Below are 19,248 nucleotides of genomic sequence, written 5' to 3'. Positions count from 1 at the left end.
CTTTGCACAGCAGGAAATGCCCTATGAATTCTGCTACTCCATCTGTTATCCTCATTTCAATAATCTTTCTAGTAGTGTGGTCTAATGGGGCATACACACAAGAAGATGTAAGTTTAATTTCTAAGCAATCTGGCTAGATCACTTAGAAATTAAGCACAAAGGGGTGTACACACGGAGCGATTTTTGCAAGTGAGTGACTTTAACTAAGCGATTTGACTAGATACAACAACAATTTTGACCTAAGCGATTTTGTCTATGGGCGATTTTGACTATACTAGAATTAACATACTTGCTTGGTCTTCCTTGCAGATCGCCTAGTGAATATCTCTCTCAGCAGTGAATACCAGCAATTTTGACTAGACAGCCAGCGATCTAGTCAAAATATTCTTGCCTGGCAACTCTTTTTGGTACTTATGTAATATCTGGACTCACGTTTTTCTTATGAGACCGCGTCCCCTCGCGGGGCTCGCTGCGCTCACCACACTTCGGACACGGTGGCTCGCTGCGCTCGCCACACTATATAAAATCAACTCCATGCGTAGTTGGATAGTAGGGGTATGAGAAAATGGGGTGCATTTAACATGGGAGTCCAGATTTACTAGGCAATATTATAGGGCGATTTGTCTAACCTTGACAGTGATCTTTACTAACCTTCTGTGTGTATGCCCCATAGCGATGGCGATGAACGGTCCCACACGCCGTTATCACCAGGCTAGATCATTCAAGCTTGCAGTATATATCTAGTCATCACCATTGTTCTCTCACCAGAGAATGCTGGCCGTGATACATCGCTCAGCACACATCGTTGGTACATTACTGGTGCATTGCTGTGTGCTGAGCAACCTGTGCTTAACTATGTAGCTCAGCACAAAGGCCCAGTTGACCCATGTGTATGGGGCATAACCCTCTGCTCTGACTGTCCTATGTGCAGGGCATGGTGCTGATGAAGTCCTGGCATAGTAGAACTCAGTGATAGTTGCTGCATGGTACATGCTTCTTCTGTCCTTTGTGTTGACTTGTACTTGGGTTGTATAAACTGTAATTTAACATTTATTGTGTCTGATCAAAAATTCATGTATAGAAGTAATCCATTGTAAGGTACAAAATAAATGAAAATGATTAGAACATTGCTAAAAAATATAATGAATGATCATATCTCTGTGTTTGCACAAGGTGATTTTAACCTTTTTATTTCTGTACAGCAATATAGACCAAGTGGGAAGAAAACTAGCATTGATTGGAGATGACTTGAATAAGCGCTATGAGGAATACTTTGATAATGTCCTTAAAGACCTGAATCCCAACCTAGAAAATGCTTATGACTACTTCAAAAAAATTGCTTCCAGGTACTACAAACAAGGGAAAAGTGGGTGGCGGAGTGGGAATATACTTGTATATGGAAAACCTTTAGAATGTGTTTCCCAATATCTATAGCATACAGCAGTGTTGGACATGAGGATAGATGTATTAGAATGTGTTTCCCAATATCTATAGCATACAGCAGTGTTGGACATGAGGATAGATGTATTAGAATGTGTTTCCCAATATCTATAGCATACAGCAGTGTTGGACATGAGGATAGATGTATGAGAATGTGCTTCCCATAGGGTTACCACCCATCCGGGATTACTCCGGACAAACTGGTAATTAAACCCGGTGTTCCGAGTCCGGACGGGTGGCGTTCCCGGACTATATAATTTCTGTTCACTCACTCTCCTCTGCCTCGAAGTCTGAAGTGTCACCCAGCCGCGGCGCTGACAGTGATTTTGAGAGTGAGACATGCAGGGGCAAGAGATGCAGCAGCCGCAATGTCAGAAGTCAGCAGAATGGCGGGGGATTGAGCAGAGTGGCTGATGGGAGGAGAACGGAGCAGGCACTGTAGTAGGCCAGAGAAGCGTGGACAGGCTGTCGGAGAGGCGAGTACGGGTGAGGAGAAGGTGCCGGGAGTGAGGGCCAAAGTTTTGTCAGTGACAAGAAACATTGAGACAGCAGCAGGGCCGGGGATCCGACACTTAGCATTCCAGGACTCGCCACCATAGAGCATCGCAGACCAGGTAACAGAGTGGAGTATAAGCGGATAGATGTAGGATATAGATTGCCTCTGCCTGGCTCCGGCTGCCTGCCTGCCTGTCAATAAACTCCCCCTTGAAAACCAGCATTTGCCCTCCCCCTTGGCAACGGTGAGCATTTGCCCTCCCCCTTGGCAACGGTGAGCATTTGCCCTCCCCCTTGGCAACGGTGAGCATTTGCCCTCCCCCTTGGCAACGGTGAGCATTTGCCCTCCCCCTTGGCAACGGTGAGCATTTGCCCTCCCCCTTGGCAACGGTGAGCATTTGCCCTCCCCCTTGGCAACGGTGAAAATTTGTCCTCCCCCTTGGCAACGGTGAGCATTTGCCCTCCCCTTGGCAACGAGCAGCATTTGCCCTCCCCCTTGGCAACGAGCATTTGCCCTCCCCCTTGGCAACGAGCATTTGCCCTCCCCCTTGGCAATGAGCATTTGCCCTCCCCTTGGCAATGAGCATTTGCCCTCCCCCTTGGCAATGAGCATTTGCCCTCCCCCTTGGCAATGAGCATTTGCCCTTCCCCTTGGCAAAGAGCATTTGCCCTCCCCCTTGGCGGCCAAAAAGACCGACGTGATTACCGCGGTTTATATAGGGAACAATGTTAAATGGCCCAATTGACCCGATTTTACATAGGGAACAATGTTAAATGGCCCACAGACCCCAAATAGCCACCCTGAAGTGTGAAATGGCCCCCCCCAATTGTTATTGCCACCCCACGATCAACGTCAACCCGAAGCGTGGCAAGCGCAGCGAGCCCGCGAGGGGCGGCAGTACGCGTCCTCCGACCTTTTCATACCCCCGCTATCCACTTCGGCGTGGAGTTGAGAATAGAAAGTGTGGCGAGAGCAACCGAGCCCGAAGTGTGGCGAGCAGACGCGGATACCTGTGAAGCCCGCGAGGGGACGCGGATGCCTGTGAAGGTATCCGCGTCCCCTCGCGGGGCTCGCTGTGCTCGCCACACTTCGGGCTCGGTGGCTCGCTGCGCTCGCCACACTTTCTATTCTCATCTCCACGCCGACGTGGATAGTGGGGGTATGAAAAGGTCGGAGAACGCGTACCACCGCCCCTCGCGGGCTCGCTGCGCTCGCCACGCTTCGGGTTGACGTTGATCGTGGGGTGGTGTTAACAATTGGGGGGGGGGGGCATTTCACACTTCAGGGTGGCTATTTGGGGTCTGTGGGCCATTTAACATTGTTCCCTATGTGAAATCGGGTCAATTGGGCCATTTAACATTGTTCCCTATGTAAAATCGCGGTAATCGCGTCGGTCGCATCGCATGTGATTTTTTGGCCGCATGCGATGCGACCGACGCGATTTTTTCCCATGCGATGCCTAGGATCAAAATCGGCGGCGCCGTTCTAGGTAACAAGTACCAAAAAAAAATATTGTTGAGCCCTGGCATAACGCGTAGTGAGCATTATGACATGTGGTATAATATGGGTGTGTGACATTATGGTGTCAATATTTGGTGCGTGCCTTCGGCCCGTCCCGTGTAATGGGCATCACGGTGTGGCATAATGTATAATGGATATTACAGTGTGTGACGTGATGTAACCTGTATATGGCTTTTCCGTGTGCAAAATCAAGAAAAGATTTGAAGCAAATGTAAAAAAAAAAACCCATGAGGCGGGGCTGAGGGTGGATCAATAGGCGGGCTGTGGGTGTGTCAAGGGGCAGGTCACTGTCCGGGAATCTCTCAATACAAAGGTGGTAACCCTAGTTTCCCAATATCTATAGCATACAGCAGTGTTGGACATGAGGCTAGATATATATATACTTATTTAGAGTAAATTCTTCTTTTTTCTCTCTTTGATGCACGTGCCGATCTCTTCGGGATGCTTGTCTTTTACTCCTGCGACTGTACACGGGATACGGTTTCCATGTCGGCATAAGTCAACATAGAGAACAAAAAACAAACACCATGTCGACCTTTGTCATGTCGACCTAAAGTCCCTGTTGATATATAGTCCATATCGACCTTTTATAGGTATCAAACTAAGGGTGTCGACCCATTGTATGTCGATCTACATTGGGTCGACCCAATGACCCATACCCCTGTATACTAGGGAGGTGGGATGGTCAGCTGAGGTTGTGTGTTTAAAATAGCCAATGCCAATGTACAGTAAGGGCATCTTGATTTGAAAGATGGCAGCCAAAAACTTGTAGATGTTCCTGTTTGGAGGTACATGAATTTGTGTGCTCAGTCCATAGTGTAAGTGATGGCTGATCAGCCAATTGCATCTAATACACAACCACAGTCCGCATGTCTGATTGCCAGTCATGTCTAATATAAAACCACTTATGAAAATTTAGTGGAACAGCTGCAACTGCAATATAGTAGCAGGGGGATACGGTCATTGGGTCACCAGCATCTTGGTCGACAGTCATTAGGTCGACATGCGTCTAGGTCGACATGCAGGAAGGTTGACAAGAGGCTAGGTTGACAGGGTCATTAGGTCGACATGGGATCGGTCGAGAATCAAAAGGTCGACATGCGATTTCTTAAATAAAATTTGAATCGACATATATCCATTATCCAAATTATCCATTATCCAAATTATTTCAAAAACCATAGTCTGCAAAATGTACTTTTTTAATTTATTATTATTATTATTGCTAAAAACCAATTGGGCACATCTGTAACTGGCACTACTGTGCACAGGATATATAACTAACACTAAATATGTGCAAGACAATGATTGCTTGGCATTCAAATTCAGTACCTGAGATTGTACACAAACTTTATTCCATGTTTTAAACTTTGTTTCATGCACAAATAAAATATATTTGTCTGTATTTAATGTTTGATGTGTTTATACAACATAAATGAAAGAGATACCTCAATATACCTCATTGAAATATAACAATATTCCAAAATATGGAACAATATGTTTTCAAAATGCTTTTTTTTTAATCGATAAGCATTTATTAACTTGGCTAGTTATTGCTTATGGGGTGTACACACCGGGAACATTCAGGGCTTTTTCTAAGCGATCTCTCTGAATGGCTTAGAAAATACCCCTACATCGCTCCGTGTTTAGGGCGATAGCAATCGCCCGGTGACCAGCGGCGGCTCTTACCATGTTGGAGGAGGAGGGCTGCCGCTAGGCCCCCCCCCCCTCCGCTGCCCTCGCTTCACGCTGTCGAGGCCGCCGGTCCCCTGCACAGGCCAGCACATGCGCAGTAACTACATACTGTACATACTGAACATACGCTGGCCCAAGCCTCCAGGGGCTGCCTTTGCAGCAGCCCCTGGAGGCTTAATCAGGTTCCCAGGTCTGGTGCATGCGCATTATGGTCCGTGGTACTGCGCATGCGCAGAACCCAATTTGGGGGCTGCTGCACATTTGGGACTGCCTTGAGTGACTGGCAGGTCGGACTTCCAAAAGGAAGTCACTGCTGGCTTCACTTTAGGCAGAGACAATGGCAGGTTTTACATGGGGGGCTGCAGCCCTGCAGCCCATAGGTAAAAACCGCCACTGCCGGTGACTAAGATCCAGCATGCTGAGTGAAGTTCGTAATGTTCCTGGGTGAAATCTGTAATGTTTTTTTATAGCATCTTCTGTGCTCGGAGTCAGACCTCACCTCCTGCTGCATTGCTGACTCATCTACTCTTGCTGCAAGGGGAGGGAGTCTGCTCTTGCTACCTATGCTGTGTTAGTTACATCTTGCTGCTGTTTCTTACTCTGCATAAAAAGCAAAATGTGAATTTTTGTGCAGACAAAGGACCTTATTCTGGTCCACACGCAACGCTGCAAGGAATTTTGTGGACTAAACGCTGCTCGCCCACTCCCCTCACATGCAGCGATCCCCCGCAGGGCTGCAAATTAATGATTTGCATAAACATCCATTCGCAGTTTTGGGTGAGGGGGAGAAATCATTCGATGGTCGATGACCATCGAATGATTTCTCCAGCGCTTGCAGATCTGAGACACCTCTATGGTGTCTTTGATCTGCGAGCGCCCTGTACGGGAAGCATGTGGGCAGCTGACATCGGCATAACCGGGCGATTTACATGGGGATGCCCAGCATTTTCATGGGACCGCCAATGAACCGTTGGCTGTTCCCATGGGCTGTGCCCCACGACCCCCGTCTGCACTGCTAGGTGTGAGCGGGAAGGCGAACATGTAGTTTGCCATGCTCACTTGCACCCTGCATTATATATATATATATATATATATATATATATATATATATATATATATATATATATATATATATATATTATGGAAAAATACCAATAAGGGCACTCACCAGGATTGACGTAATGACAATTTCTTTATTGGTAATCCATTACCAGTTAGGTTATGTAGGTCTACATTTCGGCCACTAGAGGGCCTTTCTCAAGACACCACAACATTTGACGTCCACACAGCTCAGAAGACAAATACTATATATAAATAGTACACATTCACTTTATTGGCAAAAACATGACAATGACCGGTATTGATATCAGTTAACAGTAAAAATAGATCAATTTGTCACAACTATTACAAATGAATAATAAACAGTGAGTTACTACACTCTGACCACAAACATTTCTGAGTAAATAAGACCAATGAGCGTGTGCGCGCCAACTCTCGATTACAGTAAGCAAGACACTACTAGAAAGAGGAATTGGATCATCCTTTAAATCTATATTGGTCTCAAACCATTGTGTTGTTTGGAATCATTTGCGAATCTGAACCCTACAGTACAGTAGTTGCAGTAGACAAGATTTCAATAAAACTTTCCCAGGTATCAAATAGTTGTTTTACTCATTTTACTCACCTTCGTCCATTCCATATAGAAAACATTAAGTAATTTCACCCTAAATAAAGCCATTGTAGGAGAATCATGTATACAAATATGTAGCACAAAGAAAAAAGGTAGCGCTTGAACCAATGAGGATTTACAATAAAAAATTGACATTTATTTGTGCACATACATATTATAACACTTTAAAAATATGAAATAAAAACAATTACAAAGTTCTCTGCCCACCAAGCCACTGGTGTCAATGAGTTTTTCGGGGGAAGAAAAAAACAAAAATGGGGATCCGCTCCTATTTGTGCCGCCAGATGGTATGGCAGGGGACCATGGGTATAGCAGGGAGTCTTGAACTTCCCTTATCCAGAGAAATAATTAGATGGAATATAGTTACCAGTGCAGTCCTTTTGGTAGATAGCTTTGGGAGATCTTTAATCCTTTTTTGGATAGCGTGTTTGCTGTGTCATCCCTTGATGCTGGAACATGAAGAAGGACCGAATGTAGCACTGTAGAGCGATTGTCTGGTCCACTGGTGGAGGCGGCTGGTTGGATCCCAACAAATAAAGTGCAAATGCGTGTAGTGGCAGTTGGGGGCAGGAGAATAGGGCAGCTCCTGACGCGTTTCGCTGTCACACAAGGACAGCTTTTTCAAAGGTATACAGCTGCTGGACGCTTAGGGGTTTATATACCCAGACTTAATTAGAAAGGCAGTGCACCTGTATGACTAGAATAACCTCATTGGTTTTTACAAATATAATAATAGTACTTGGAGAGCAACAGAAGGCAAAGGACTATACATAGACTTTATATGGTTTGATATATGATCAAAAAAACAGAAATACATGCTATTTGTTTATAAAGTTCAAAGGGTGAAGGCACCTGATTGGGCAGAAAACGGACTTTCCCATTGTTTGTTTCCTGTTTGGAGATAGTAGTGTCATGGTTACATGCAAATTGGTGTTGAACTGACCAATGATAGCGCAAACTATGATGGTTAGGAGGGCGGGGAGTGTATTGCCCAATGATCGTGCTGTAAGATTGCGCGGCGTGCGTTTCAAGTCTCTTTCCCAAAGGGGGAGAGAGAAACAGCACACGGATATACAGTGTGCGTCTCAAGCCTCATTATGAGGTGGGGAAACGGCACGTGATCACGGAGGAAGGCAGGCGCACGGAAGTGTAGCGTGCGTCTCAAGCCTCATTATGAGGTAGAGAGGCAGCGTATGATCTCGGGGAATTATAACGCCATATTAATGGTGAGGAATCAAGCCTCTCTTTGAGTATAGTAGATCATGTGGGCTGATCACATGATCACTTATTTCTGAGAATACAATAGGTTCCTCAGTATCACGTGTCAGTTTATGTCACTTCATTCATAGAAAATCAGTATTAGACGTGTTATATAGACACAAGCGGGTTTTGTGCTGCCATCTAGGGGAATTTCTTTATAGTTTTTCTACCACATTAAACTGTAAGAAAAACTTTTAGTAGTAATAACATTTTATACATGTAGTTTGTAAAATAGGTCTTTGAGCATAAAATACAAAAACGATTATAACTATATGCACAGGCAATATGATCAAGAAAGAGGGATATATATATCCAAAATTTACATAGTTAGATAATTAGATTTATAGCAAGAAGATTTTTTCCAAATAACATTAATATAATGCAAAATTGCATACACTTAGGATCTCCACATAATGATGTATATATACATATATGTATTCCATGTATATAGCAAAAAGCTTTTTACACATTATACACTAATAAAAAGTTGTTTATAGTGTACAGGTATGGTGTTGGGGTTATCGGTTATTATTAATTGCTTAACTCTTGGCTACAGTTTTAGGGATGAGCCTGAGAGATGAGAGGAAGGGGGGGGAAATAAGGAAGGAAGAAAGGGGACAGAGGAGCAAGGAATTCATCAGTAGTAATATTTTCATACAAAATGGTGGTCTTCTAGTGTTTTTTTAAATCTGTTTAGATTACACTATTAAGTTCCACTGCTTCATTGAGACCGTTTGGATGGATTGAATTCATTTGGTACATCCAATATACCTCTCTCCTACAGAGGTTCTTAAAGCGATCTCCACCCCTTTTTGTTTTGGGGATGTGTTCCACTCCAATGATTTTCAGATTTTTTGGGTTGCTCATATGATTTTCAAGGTAGTGTTTTGACACACTATGTGTAGAAATTTTATTAATTATATTCCTACGATGCTCAAGGAATCGTTGTCTGACAGGGCGAGTGGTTCGCCCAACATATTTTAAGCCACATTCACAGATAAGAACATATATCACATAGCAAGTGTTACAGTTTATAAAACTGCCAATGTCATATAAAGAGCCCCCATCCACGGAGATCTGTGATGTTTTTCTATCTGTGTATTGGCACGTTAGGCAGCGACTGGATCCACATTGGAAGAAGCCCATTGGCTTCGTCGGGAGCCAAGAGGGTTGTTTTGGTGTATCGCAAATATTATCAGAACTTTTTAGGAAACTTGGTGCTAATATATTTTTAAGGGACTTATTTTTACGAAAAATAAAGATGGGCTCCTTGGGAATAAGGTCACCTAAGATATTGTCTCCTTTTAAAATGTTATAATTTTTTCTTATAATATTTTTGATTCTCGGGCAGAAGTCGTTGTATTTGGAAATAAAGGCTATTTCTCTATCTATATCATTAGTTCTCCTTTTTTTCTTTGATGTTATATTATCCAATAGAGTAGTTCTATTGATTTGGGAAACTTCTAGAAGGGCTTTATCCACAATGTTCTTTGGGTATTGGGATCACCTTTCTGCACAATCTTTTGTTGAACACATGAATAATAATCAGTTCAACCTTAAATTCACCCACACCTTTGATAAAAATAGAATTAATTTTCTTGATCTGACTTTGGAGATTTCTGACAATACTATAGTGACAAGTACTTTTTTCAAAGAAGTTAACACCAACAACTATCTTAATTACCATAGCTCACACCTTCCTGTATGGAAAAGAAATATACCGAAAGGACAGTTCCTTCGTTTAAAAAGGAACTGTTCAAATGAAACCATGTACTCAAACCAAACCCGTATATTAACAGATGCGTTCGAACAATGCCAATACCCAAAGAACATTGTGGATAAAGCCCTTCTAGAAGTTTCCCAAATCAATAGAACTACTCTATTGGATAATATAACATCAAAGAAAAAAAGGAGAACTAATGATATAGATAGAGAAATAGCCTTTATTTCCAAATACAACGACTTCTGCCCGAGAATCAAAAATATTATAAGAAAAAATTATAACATTTTAAAAGGAGACAATATCTTAGGTGACCTTATTCCCAAGGAGCCCATCTTTATTTTTCGTAAAAATAAGTCCCTTAAAAATATATTAGCACCAAGTTTCCTAAAAAGTTCTGATAATATTTGCGATACACCAAAACAACCCTCTTGGCTCCCGACGAAGCCAATGGGCTTCTTCCAATGTGGATCCAGTCGCTGCCTAACGTGCCAATACACAGATAGAAAAACATCACAGATCTCCGTGGATGGGGGCTCTTTATATGACATTGGCAGTTTTATAAACTGTAACACTTGCTATGTGATATATGTTCTTATCTGTGAATGTGGCTTAAAATATGTTGGGCGAACCACTCGCCCTGTCAGACAACGATTCCTTGAGCATCGTAGGAATATAATTAATAAAATTTCTACACATAGTGTGTCAAAACACTACCTTGAAAATCATATGAGCAACCCAAAAAATCTGAAAATCATTGGAGTGGAACACATCCCCAAAACAAAAAGGGGTGGAGATCGCTTTAAGAACCTCTGTAGGAGAGAGGTATATTGGATGTACCAAATGAATTCAATCCATCCAAACGGTCTCAATGAAGCAGTGGAACTTAATAGTGTAATCTAAACAGATTTAAAAAAACACTAGAAGACCACCATTTTGTATGAAAATATTACTACTGATGAATTCCTTGCTCCTCTGTCCCCTTTCTTCCTTCCTTATTTCCCCCCCCTTCCTCTCATCTCTCAGGCTCATCCCTAAAACTGTAGCCAAGAGTTAAGCAATTAATAATAACCGATAACCCCAACACCATACCTGTACACTATAAACAACTTTTTATTAGTGTATAATGTGTAAAAAGCTTTTTGCTATATACATGGAATACATATATGTATATATACATCATTATGTGGAGATCCTAAGTGTATGCAATTTTGCATTATATTAATGTTATTTGGAAAAAATCTTCTTGCTATAAATCTAATTATCTAACTATGTAAATTTTGGATATATATATCCCTCTTTCTTGATCATATTGCCTGTGCATATAGTTATAATCGTTTTTGTATTTTATGCTCAAAGACCTATTTTACAAACTACATGTATAAAATGTTATTACTACTAAAAGTTTTTCTTACAGTTTAATGTGGTAGAAAAACTATAAAGAAATTCCCCTAGATGGCAGCACAAAACCCGCTTGTGTCTATATAACACGTCTAATACTGATTTTCTATGAATGAAGTGACATAAACTGACACGTGATACTGAGGAACCTATTGTATTCTCAGAAATAAGTGATCATGTGATCAGCCCACATGATCTACTATACTCAAAGAGAGGCTTGATTCCTCACCATTAATATGGCGTTATAATTCCCCGAGATCATACGCTGCCTCTCTACCTCATAATGAGGCTTGAGACGCACGCTACACTTCCGTGCGCCTGCCTTCCTCCGTGATCACGTGCCGTTTCCCCACCTCATAATGAGGCTTGAGACGCACACTGTATATCCGTGTGCTGTTTCTCTCTCCCCCTTTGGGAAAGAGACTTGAAACGCACGCCGCGCAATCTTACAGCACGATCATTGGGCAATACACTCCCCGCCCTCCTAACCATCATAGTTTGCGCTATCATTGGTCAGTTCAACACCAATTTGCATGTAACCATGACACTACTATCTCCAAACAGGAAACAAACAATGGGAAAGTCCGTTTTCTGCCCAATCAGGTGCCTTCACCCTTTGAACTTTATAAACAAATAGCATGTATTTCTGTTTTTTTGATCATATATCAAACCATATAAAGTCTATGTATAGTCCTTTGCCTTCTGTTGCTCTCCAAGTACTATTATTATATTTGTAAAAACCAATGAGGTTATTCTAGTCATACAGGTGCACTGCCTTTCTAATTAAGTCTGGGTATATAAACCCCTAAGCGTCCAGCAGCTGTATACCTTTGAAAAAGCTGTCCTTGTGTGACAGCGAAACGCGTCAGGAGCTGCCCTATTCTCCTGCCCCCAACTGCCACTACACGCATTTGCACTTTATTTGTTGGGATCCAACCAGCCGCCTCCACCAGTGGACCAGACAATCGCTCTACAGTGCTACATTCGGTCCTTCTTCATGTTCCAGCATCAAGGGATGACACAGCAAACACGCTATCCAAAAAAGGATTAAAGATCTCCCAAAGCTATCTACCAAAAGGACTGCACTGGTAACTATATTCCATCTAATTATTTCTCTGGATAAGGGAAGTTCAAGACTCCCTGCTATACCCATGGTCCCCTGCCATACCATCTGGCGGCACAAATAGGAGCGGATCCCCATTTTTGGTTTTTTCTTCCCCCGAAAAACTCATTGACACCAGTGGCTTGGTGGGCAGAGAACTTTGTAATTGTTTTTATTTCATATTTTTAAAGTGTTATAATATGTATGTGCACAAATAAATGTCAATTTTTTATTGTAAATCCTCATTGGTTCAAGCGCTACCTTTTTTCTTTGTTCTTTCTCCATTTTTTGGGACCTACTCAGTCCCAGTGGTAGCAGCTTCACAAAGCATCCACTGTCAGCGCCCATACAGCTACATAGTAGCTTCAAATATGTAGCACACACAGCGGACGCAGCTAATAATAATTTTTTGGGGCCTTTGGAAATTTAAATCCTTCCAGCAATATACCGAATACAGCCCATTCCAGTAATAATGGAAAAGGGCTGACTAGATGGCGGACAGCGAATTGCCAAACATTAAGCCAACGCTTTTTAAATAAGAGGGAATTGCCACATACAGTGAAATAAGTCAGCCATATACACTTTGCCTTTAGAATAGCTATGTCTCTGAAAGACCAATATGGACAAGACATCTCTTGGGGCATAAATAAAGTCCCATACACACTAGAGGATATTGTATTACAATATCTTCTAGTTTTTACACTCAATATCATTAACGGTGCACGCTCCTGTGCATTGTTAATGACCCCTCCTGTCTGCTGAATATGCAGGTCAATTTAGCTAAATACTGTAGGCAATGACTCACATGTTCAGCGGGTCCCGGTGACGTCACTAATAGCCCTTGGTACTTTTATATTAGCAGGGCGCCCATTATGTAGATTGCAGAATACCAATACACCACTATGCTGGCTACGTAAACTACTTAACTTACATAACTATGTAATTTACGTCACTGGAGCTGAGCTAATACACAATGGTGCATATCCCCACTATCCATGTCATACCCCAATTATCCACGTGGGCGTGGAGCTAATTCTATAAAGTGTGGCGAGCGTAGCGAGCCACCGAGCCCGAAGAGTGGCTACGTGTCCCCTTGCGGGGCACACTGCGCTCGCCACGCTTCGGGCTCAGTGGCTCGCTGTGCTCGCCAAACTTTATAAAATTAACTCCACGACCACGTCGATAATGGGGGTATGACGTGGATAGTGGGGATATGTGTGCTGATAGTGTGTGTAGTGCTTTATACTTACCGAACGTCCTATTGTCCCCGGAGCCAGCGTTCCCCTCGCAGCCTCCTCCAGGACACCCGGAGGCAGCGTTCCCCTCCTCCGGCAGCGTCCTCCATGACACCCCGGCAGAGGCAATGTACGCAATTAGCGTAGTGCCGCTGGGGGAGCAGGGAAACCATCTGATGCTCCCCCAGCGGCAGTACGCTAAATTACGGCCATGACGTGTTTACCCCCCGCAGGGAGCCCAGGACGCGTCTCCACCGTGTGCTGCCGGTATCTCCGGCCGCCGATCAAGCCCCGCCGCCCGCCCTTCAGCCCACCGTCGGCACGCTGTAAGTATAACAGCACATATTAGTAGGGCGTCCGGCTAGGCTACACTGACAACGTAGCCTAAGGAAAGGAGTCCTGCTAATACATAAATACATAAGTACCTAGCCCTTTTACCGCAAAAACCTGGTTTTGCCTCTTTGACCCAGGTCAGCGGTGGTGTAAATGGGGTAGCTGAAAAAAAACCTGGGTCCATTTTCCTGAGAATCCTACTCAGGTTCTGACCAGGGTGGAACCCGGGGTGATGGGGCAGTGTATACGGGTATGCTTGGTCATCTGACCTGGCTCCCGTTTGCACCAATGTTTACATACTGTCCTGCGGTCAGTATGGAGGTTGGGTGGGGGGCGCAGACAGCAGCTGAGCTAGGGAGGCGGGGAATGGATACCTGTCTTCAGTATCTATTCACCTCACGGTCGGTGGCTAGGGCATGTACGGAGGCTGGGGGCAGCCCTGTAGGTTACCTTCTCGGTGTTTGGAGATGATGTCATCTCCAAGCGCCGCCACCTGCACCTGTGTGCAGTGTTAATAGCGCCGGCCCAGGAATATTCCGGGTTCGCACAGCAAACCCGTGTAAATGTGGCAAATCCCGAAGTAGCAGATAGTGTTCTTCATTACTTATTCCAGCTGCTTTCTAGTATTGAGTTTGAGGTACAGGAACTATGGTTGAAAGAATTACCTGAGTGCATCTGGCAAAAAAATACCAAGAAAGGAATTAAAAGTCCAACATCTAAAGTCTGTATAAATGATCCATAGGTGGCAAACATACCACAGACAGCAGCGATCTTCAAGGGACTTTTACAGACAACCTTCGAAATGCCAAAAAAATCTTTCACCCAGGCTATTTTAGGGGGACCCCATGCAATTTTTAGGAAAACTATAACATGAGTTACTGTAGAAAACACCAAAGCCTGCACAGGTAATACTGATGTATGCATTGTTTGTGATAACTCACAGGCAAGTCTACTTATTTAGTATTTTCTCCTGAAATTTATGTTGAAGTTTTGATTGATTTGATAAACACAATTCTTAGTAAATCTGTGATTTGTATTTGTATCCATGTAAGGGTTACAATGGCCCTCATTCTGGTTTGTTCGGTACCAAGCACCAAAGATGTTGCCCGTCCTAGTGCTGGCCCACCCGCCGCTGATGATTCCGTCATTAACATGTGAGGGGATGTGTAACAAAAACATATCCCCTCGCATTTCTCCGCAGCAGAAGAAATCATTCGATGGTCGCCAATAGGGATGCCAATCCCGGGCCATTTTTTCAATCCCGGAATTCGGGATTGAAAAATGCCCAATCCCAGGATTCCCCGGATCCCGGGATTGGCATCCCTAATACAAAAACATACAAATACCAAAACTTTGCCCCGGCCACCCGCATATTTACTTACAGGTGCGGTGCGGCCGGGCGTGTAGGCAGGAGGATGGAGCCTGTGTGGGTGGTGTCGGGCGATGGTCCGGGAAGAGGGAAATGCAGGCAGCCTGGGTGGGCGGTGTCATGGAGGCGGCGGGAGTTCAGCAGGGTGCACACAGGACGAGGCGGCTGTTGTGTGGCATGCGCAGCATGACCTCTGACGTCGGCACGCTGCGCAGAGCCGCAATGCCCGGGATTAGACTGTGCATGCCTGGTATTGAGGACTTGATTTTGGCTGTGAAGCAGGCATTAAATTTAGCTGAAGATGATAAAGCTCCTGTGCAGGGAGTTTTCAAGAGACAGCACAGAGACGCAGTCACTTTTCCCTCGGATGAGGGGATGCAGGATTTTTAAGTGGGGCTTGGAAAATACCCGATAAAAAGATCCTGATGCCAAAGAGGTTTTTGAGCTTATACCCTATGCCGGAGGAGCATGTTAAGTTGTAGATGCTTTAGTTGTTAGATTATCAAAAGCCACGCTTTTACCTGTGCAAGTTGGGGCTGCATTTAAAGACCTAGTTGACAAAAAAACTGAAGGGCTGTTTGAAAGCAGCATTTGAAGGTGTGGGTTATGCCCTTAAGGCCCCATACACTACGCCGACTTGTCCTAAGGACAAGTCGGCCTAATGTCGGCCCCGACTTTCACTAAGCTCCCCCGGCAGCTTCTGATATGATTTGGCACTTGATGTGCCATTTTTTACATGTGATAAATCGGATCGATTTATCACATGTAAATCCGGGGGGGCATGGCGGGCAGTCCCAAAAGACTGGGCAGGCAGGGCGGTCGCTGTTTGGCTGAGCTCTCGGCCGATCAGCAGCCACCCAGTCTTTTGAATAGGATGTTTCCTATTCTCCCGCTCGCCGCTACCCGGACTCTTTTATGCGCCGTGCGCTCCCTGCTCCCCACTTGCCGCTACATCTCCAGTCCACCCGCTAGCCCACTACCCCTCCTGCAGCTGGACCGGACCCCGCTCCCCGCCACCTCTCCTGCCGCTAGCTGACTACCCCCTCTGCATCACCCACGGACCGGACCCTGCTCTCCGGTCCCCACTCCACCAGACCAGCTCAATGCCGGCTGCACATAAGATTTATCTTATTATTATTATGTGCAGACCGTCCGACATCCAGATCTGATCCGATGCGCACGGGACCGCGCATCGGATCGATTTCTCAGCCCGATCCTCCAGAATCGGGTGAAATCGGGCCCAAATCGCGTAGTATATGGGGGCCTTTAGACTTTTTATTGCCTCTGCATGGGTGTCCAAAGCCATGATAGCGTGGGCAAATACTCTATGTGCTTGATTCCAACCAGACACAGAGGCCTTGGCTTTAGCTAAAAAGCTAAAAGCAGGAGCAGAATATAGATGCTGATAAAGAAGCGGTTAAAATTCTGTCTAGTATTTTGGCTGTGTCTGTGTATGCTAGAAGAGTTTTCAAAGCTTGGGAGGCTGACAATGAATCCAAAAAATCCCTGGAAGCTTTGGCTTTTAAGGGAGAATTATTATTCGTCTCAGAGTTGGAAGCCATTATCAAACAAGCAACAGGGGGAAGAGCACTTTTCTTTCTACATTAGCAGCCAAACCTAGATCATCTAGGTTTGCAGCCTTTCATTCTTCCTTTTGGCCCTCATTTAGAGGAGGTGCGTCCTCCAGGGGTCATTCCAGTAGGGGACGTTTTGCTGCTGGAAAGGGGAAAGCTGCAAAGTACAGCTTTTGGAGCCTTTTCAAAGAAACAGGCGTCCAAAGGAGAGGAGAACCCTCAGCATGACAGGGCGGAGACTCCCCAATCTGTACTCAGTGTGGGGGGTCGCCTCTTGCAGTACCCGGACGCTTGGACCTTGTTAGGTCAGGATTCTTGGGTCCGCAATATAGTGTCCCAGGGTTACAGGATAAACCTAAAAGGGTTTCCTCCAAAGAGGTTCTTACCTACTCCCTTGCCCAGAGAGGATCACCTCACTTGGGGGCGGCGAAGTCTCTTCTGGAGAAGGGTGTAGTGGTTCCGGTACCGCAAGAGGAAAGAAACAAGGGGTTTTACTCCATTCTTTTCTTAGTACTAAAACCAGACAATTCCTTCAGACCAATCTTGAATCTGAAATCTCTAAATCATCACCTGTGGGTGGACCATTTCAGTATGGAATCCCTGAGTTCAGTTCTGCTGAGCTTGGAGCAAGGGGAATTCCTAGCGTCCATGGACATTCAAGACGCATATTTACATGTTCCCATTTGCGGAGAACATCAATCCTTACTACGTTTTGCAATAGGGACATTACACCTGCAATTTCGAGCTCTTCCCTTTGGGCTGGCTACAGCCCCAAGGGTATTCACAAAGATTATGGCGGTAATGGGTGCGATCCTGAGACTACAGGGTATAGTGGTCATTCCATATTTGGACAATCTGCTGTTCAAAGCAGAGCCAGCAGAGAAATTACAGCAAAACCTGTCAGTGGCCATTCAGTTTTTACAGGACCACGGGTGGATCCTGAATCTTCAAAAGTCTCACTTGTGTCCTACTCAAAACTGCAATTTCTGGGGGTCATAATGGATACACATCTACATTGTGTATTCCTTCCGGAATTTAAAGCCAGGGACATCTTTCAGCTGGTTTGGACGATTCTGAGGTCACCTGGTCCATCGGTATGGCAGTGCCTAAAGCTATTGGGCACAATGGTGGCAACTTTCGAGACCCTGCAGTGTGCCAGGTTCCACTTTTGTCCATTTCAGTGGAACATTCTGGCGCGTTGGTCAGGAGATCCCAAAGCCATGAAATCCGAAAAAGTGATATTGACTCCGGAGTCGAGGACAGCGTTACTTTGGTGGACGGACGTGGACTCTCTTCAGTGGTGTCACTCTCTTCAGTCAGGGGAGTGGCTGGTGGTCACCACCGACGCCAGTCTCCGGGGCTGGGGAGCAGTTTTTCTGGACTTGCGGTTACAGGGACAATGGTCCAGGGAAGAATCAGTATTACCGATAAACGTTCTGGAATTGCGCACAGTGTGGCAGACACTGTCACAAGCAGAGGAGAGACTGAGGGGTTCACCCATTCGCATTCAGTCACACAATGCCACAGCTGTGGCATATTTGAACCACCAAGGGGGCACGCGCAGCAAAATGGCAATGGCGGAATTATCCAGGATTTTCCAGTGGGCAGAGAAAAATGTTCCGCCTGTCTCTGCTGTATTCATTCCAGGAATCCAAAATGTGGAGGCCGATTTCCTGAGCAGGGAGAAACTTCTGGAGGGAGAATGGGCATTACCTCCGCAAGTCTTTCAGGAGATAGTATCTTGTTGGGGCCTTCCAGAAGTGGACTTGATGGCGTCCAGGCACAATTGCCAAGTACCCAGATTCTGTGCGAGGACCAGAGATCTTCTAGCTTGGGCGGTGGATGCCATGACAGTGCCCTGGAAGTTTGAGTTGGCTTATGTCTTTCCTCCGTTCCCGATGATTGCTCGGGTGTTAAAGAGGGTGAGATCACAGGAGACATCGTGGCATTTTCCTCTATGGCCAGACCTGCTCAGGAAGGGCCCCTTTTTTCATCAGGACCTAGATCAATTAAATTTACGGCCTGGCTCTTGAGACCTCCATCTTAAAAAAGAAGGGGTTTTCGGATGCGGTCATATCTACTATGAGAAATGCTAGAAAGCCAGTTTACTCAAGGAACTATTATAGGGTTTGGAAAATATATGTTCGATGGTGTGAACGTCAAAAGGGTCACACTTCTCGGTTTAAGATTTCAAGACTTCTGGAATTCTTACAGGATGGTTTCTCTTCTGGACTGAGTCTTCAGTCCTTGAAGGTTCAGATTTCGGCATTGTTTACATTCTTTCAGAAGAAAGTGGCCTTGATACCGGAGGTGCAGACCTTTCTGCAAGGGGTTATTTGGCTGAAGCCTCCTTATAAGCAACCAGTGGCACAGTGGGATTTATCCTTGGTGTTGTCATTTTTGCAGAAACATCCG

General features: G+C 44.8%; 1 protein-coding gene across 2 annotated transcripts in view; it reads left to right on the top strand.

Moving 5' to 3' along the window:
- BAK1 (BCL2 antagonist/killer 1) overlaps window positions 1–19,248 on the top strand; it is an 85,135-nt gene that overhangs the window by 55,525 nt on the left and 10,362 nt on the right. For both annotated transcript variants that reach the window (XM_083173098.1, XM_083173099.1), the window contains exon 4: window positions 1,203–1,346. In XM_083173098.1, the coding sequence (XP_083029224.1) occupies window positions 1,203–1,346 (144 nt within the window). The remainder of the gene's footprint in view (window positions 1–1,202; window positions 1,347–19,248) is intronic.

The sequence above is a fragment of the Crinia signifera genome, chromosome 2, assembly GCF_055691185.1.
Source record: "Crinia signifera chromosome 2, ASM5569118v1, whole genome shotgun sequence".
NCBI lineage: Eukaryota > Metazoa > Chordata > Amphibia > Anura > Myobatrachidae > Crinia > Crinia signifera.
This window is presented reverse-complemented; position numbering and strand designations above follow the sequence as displayed.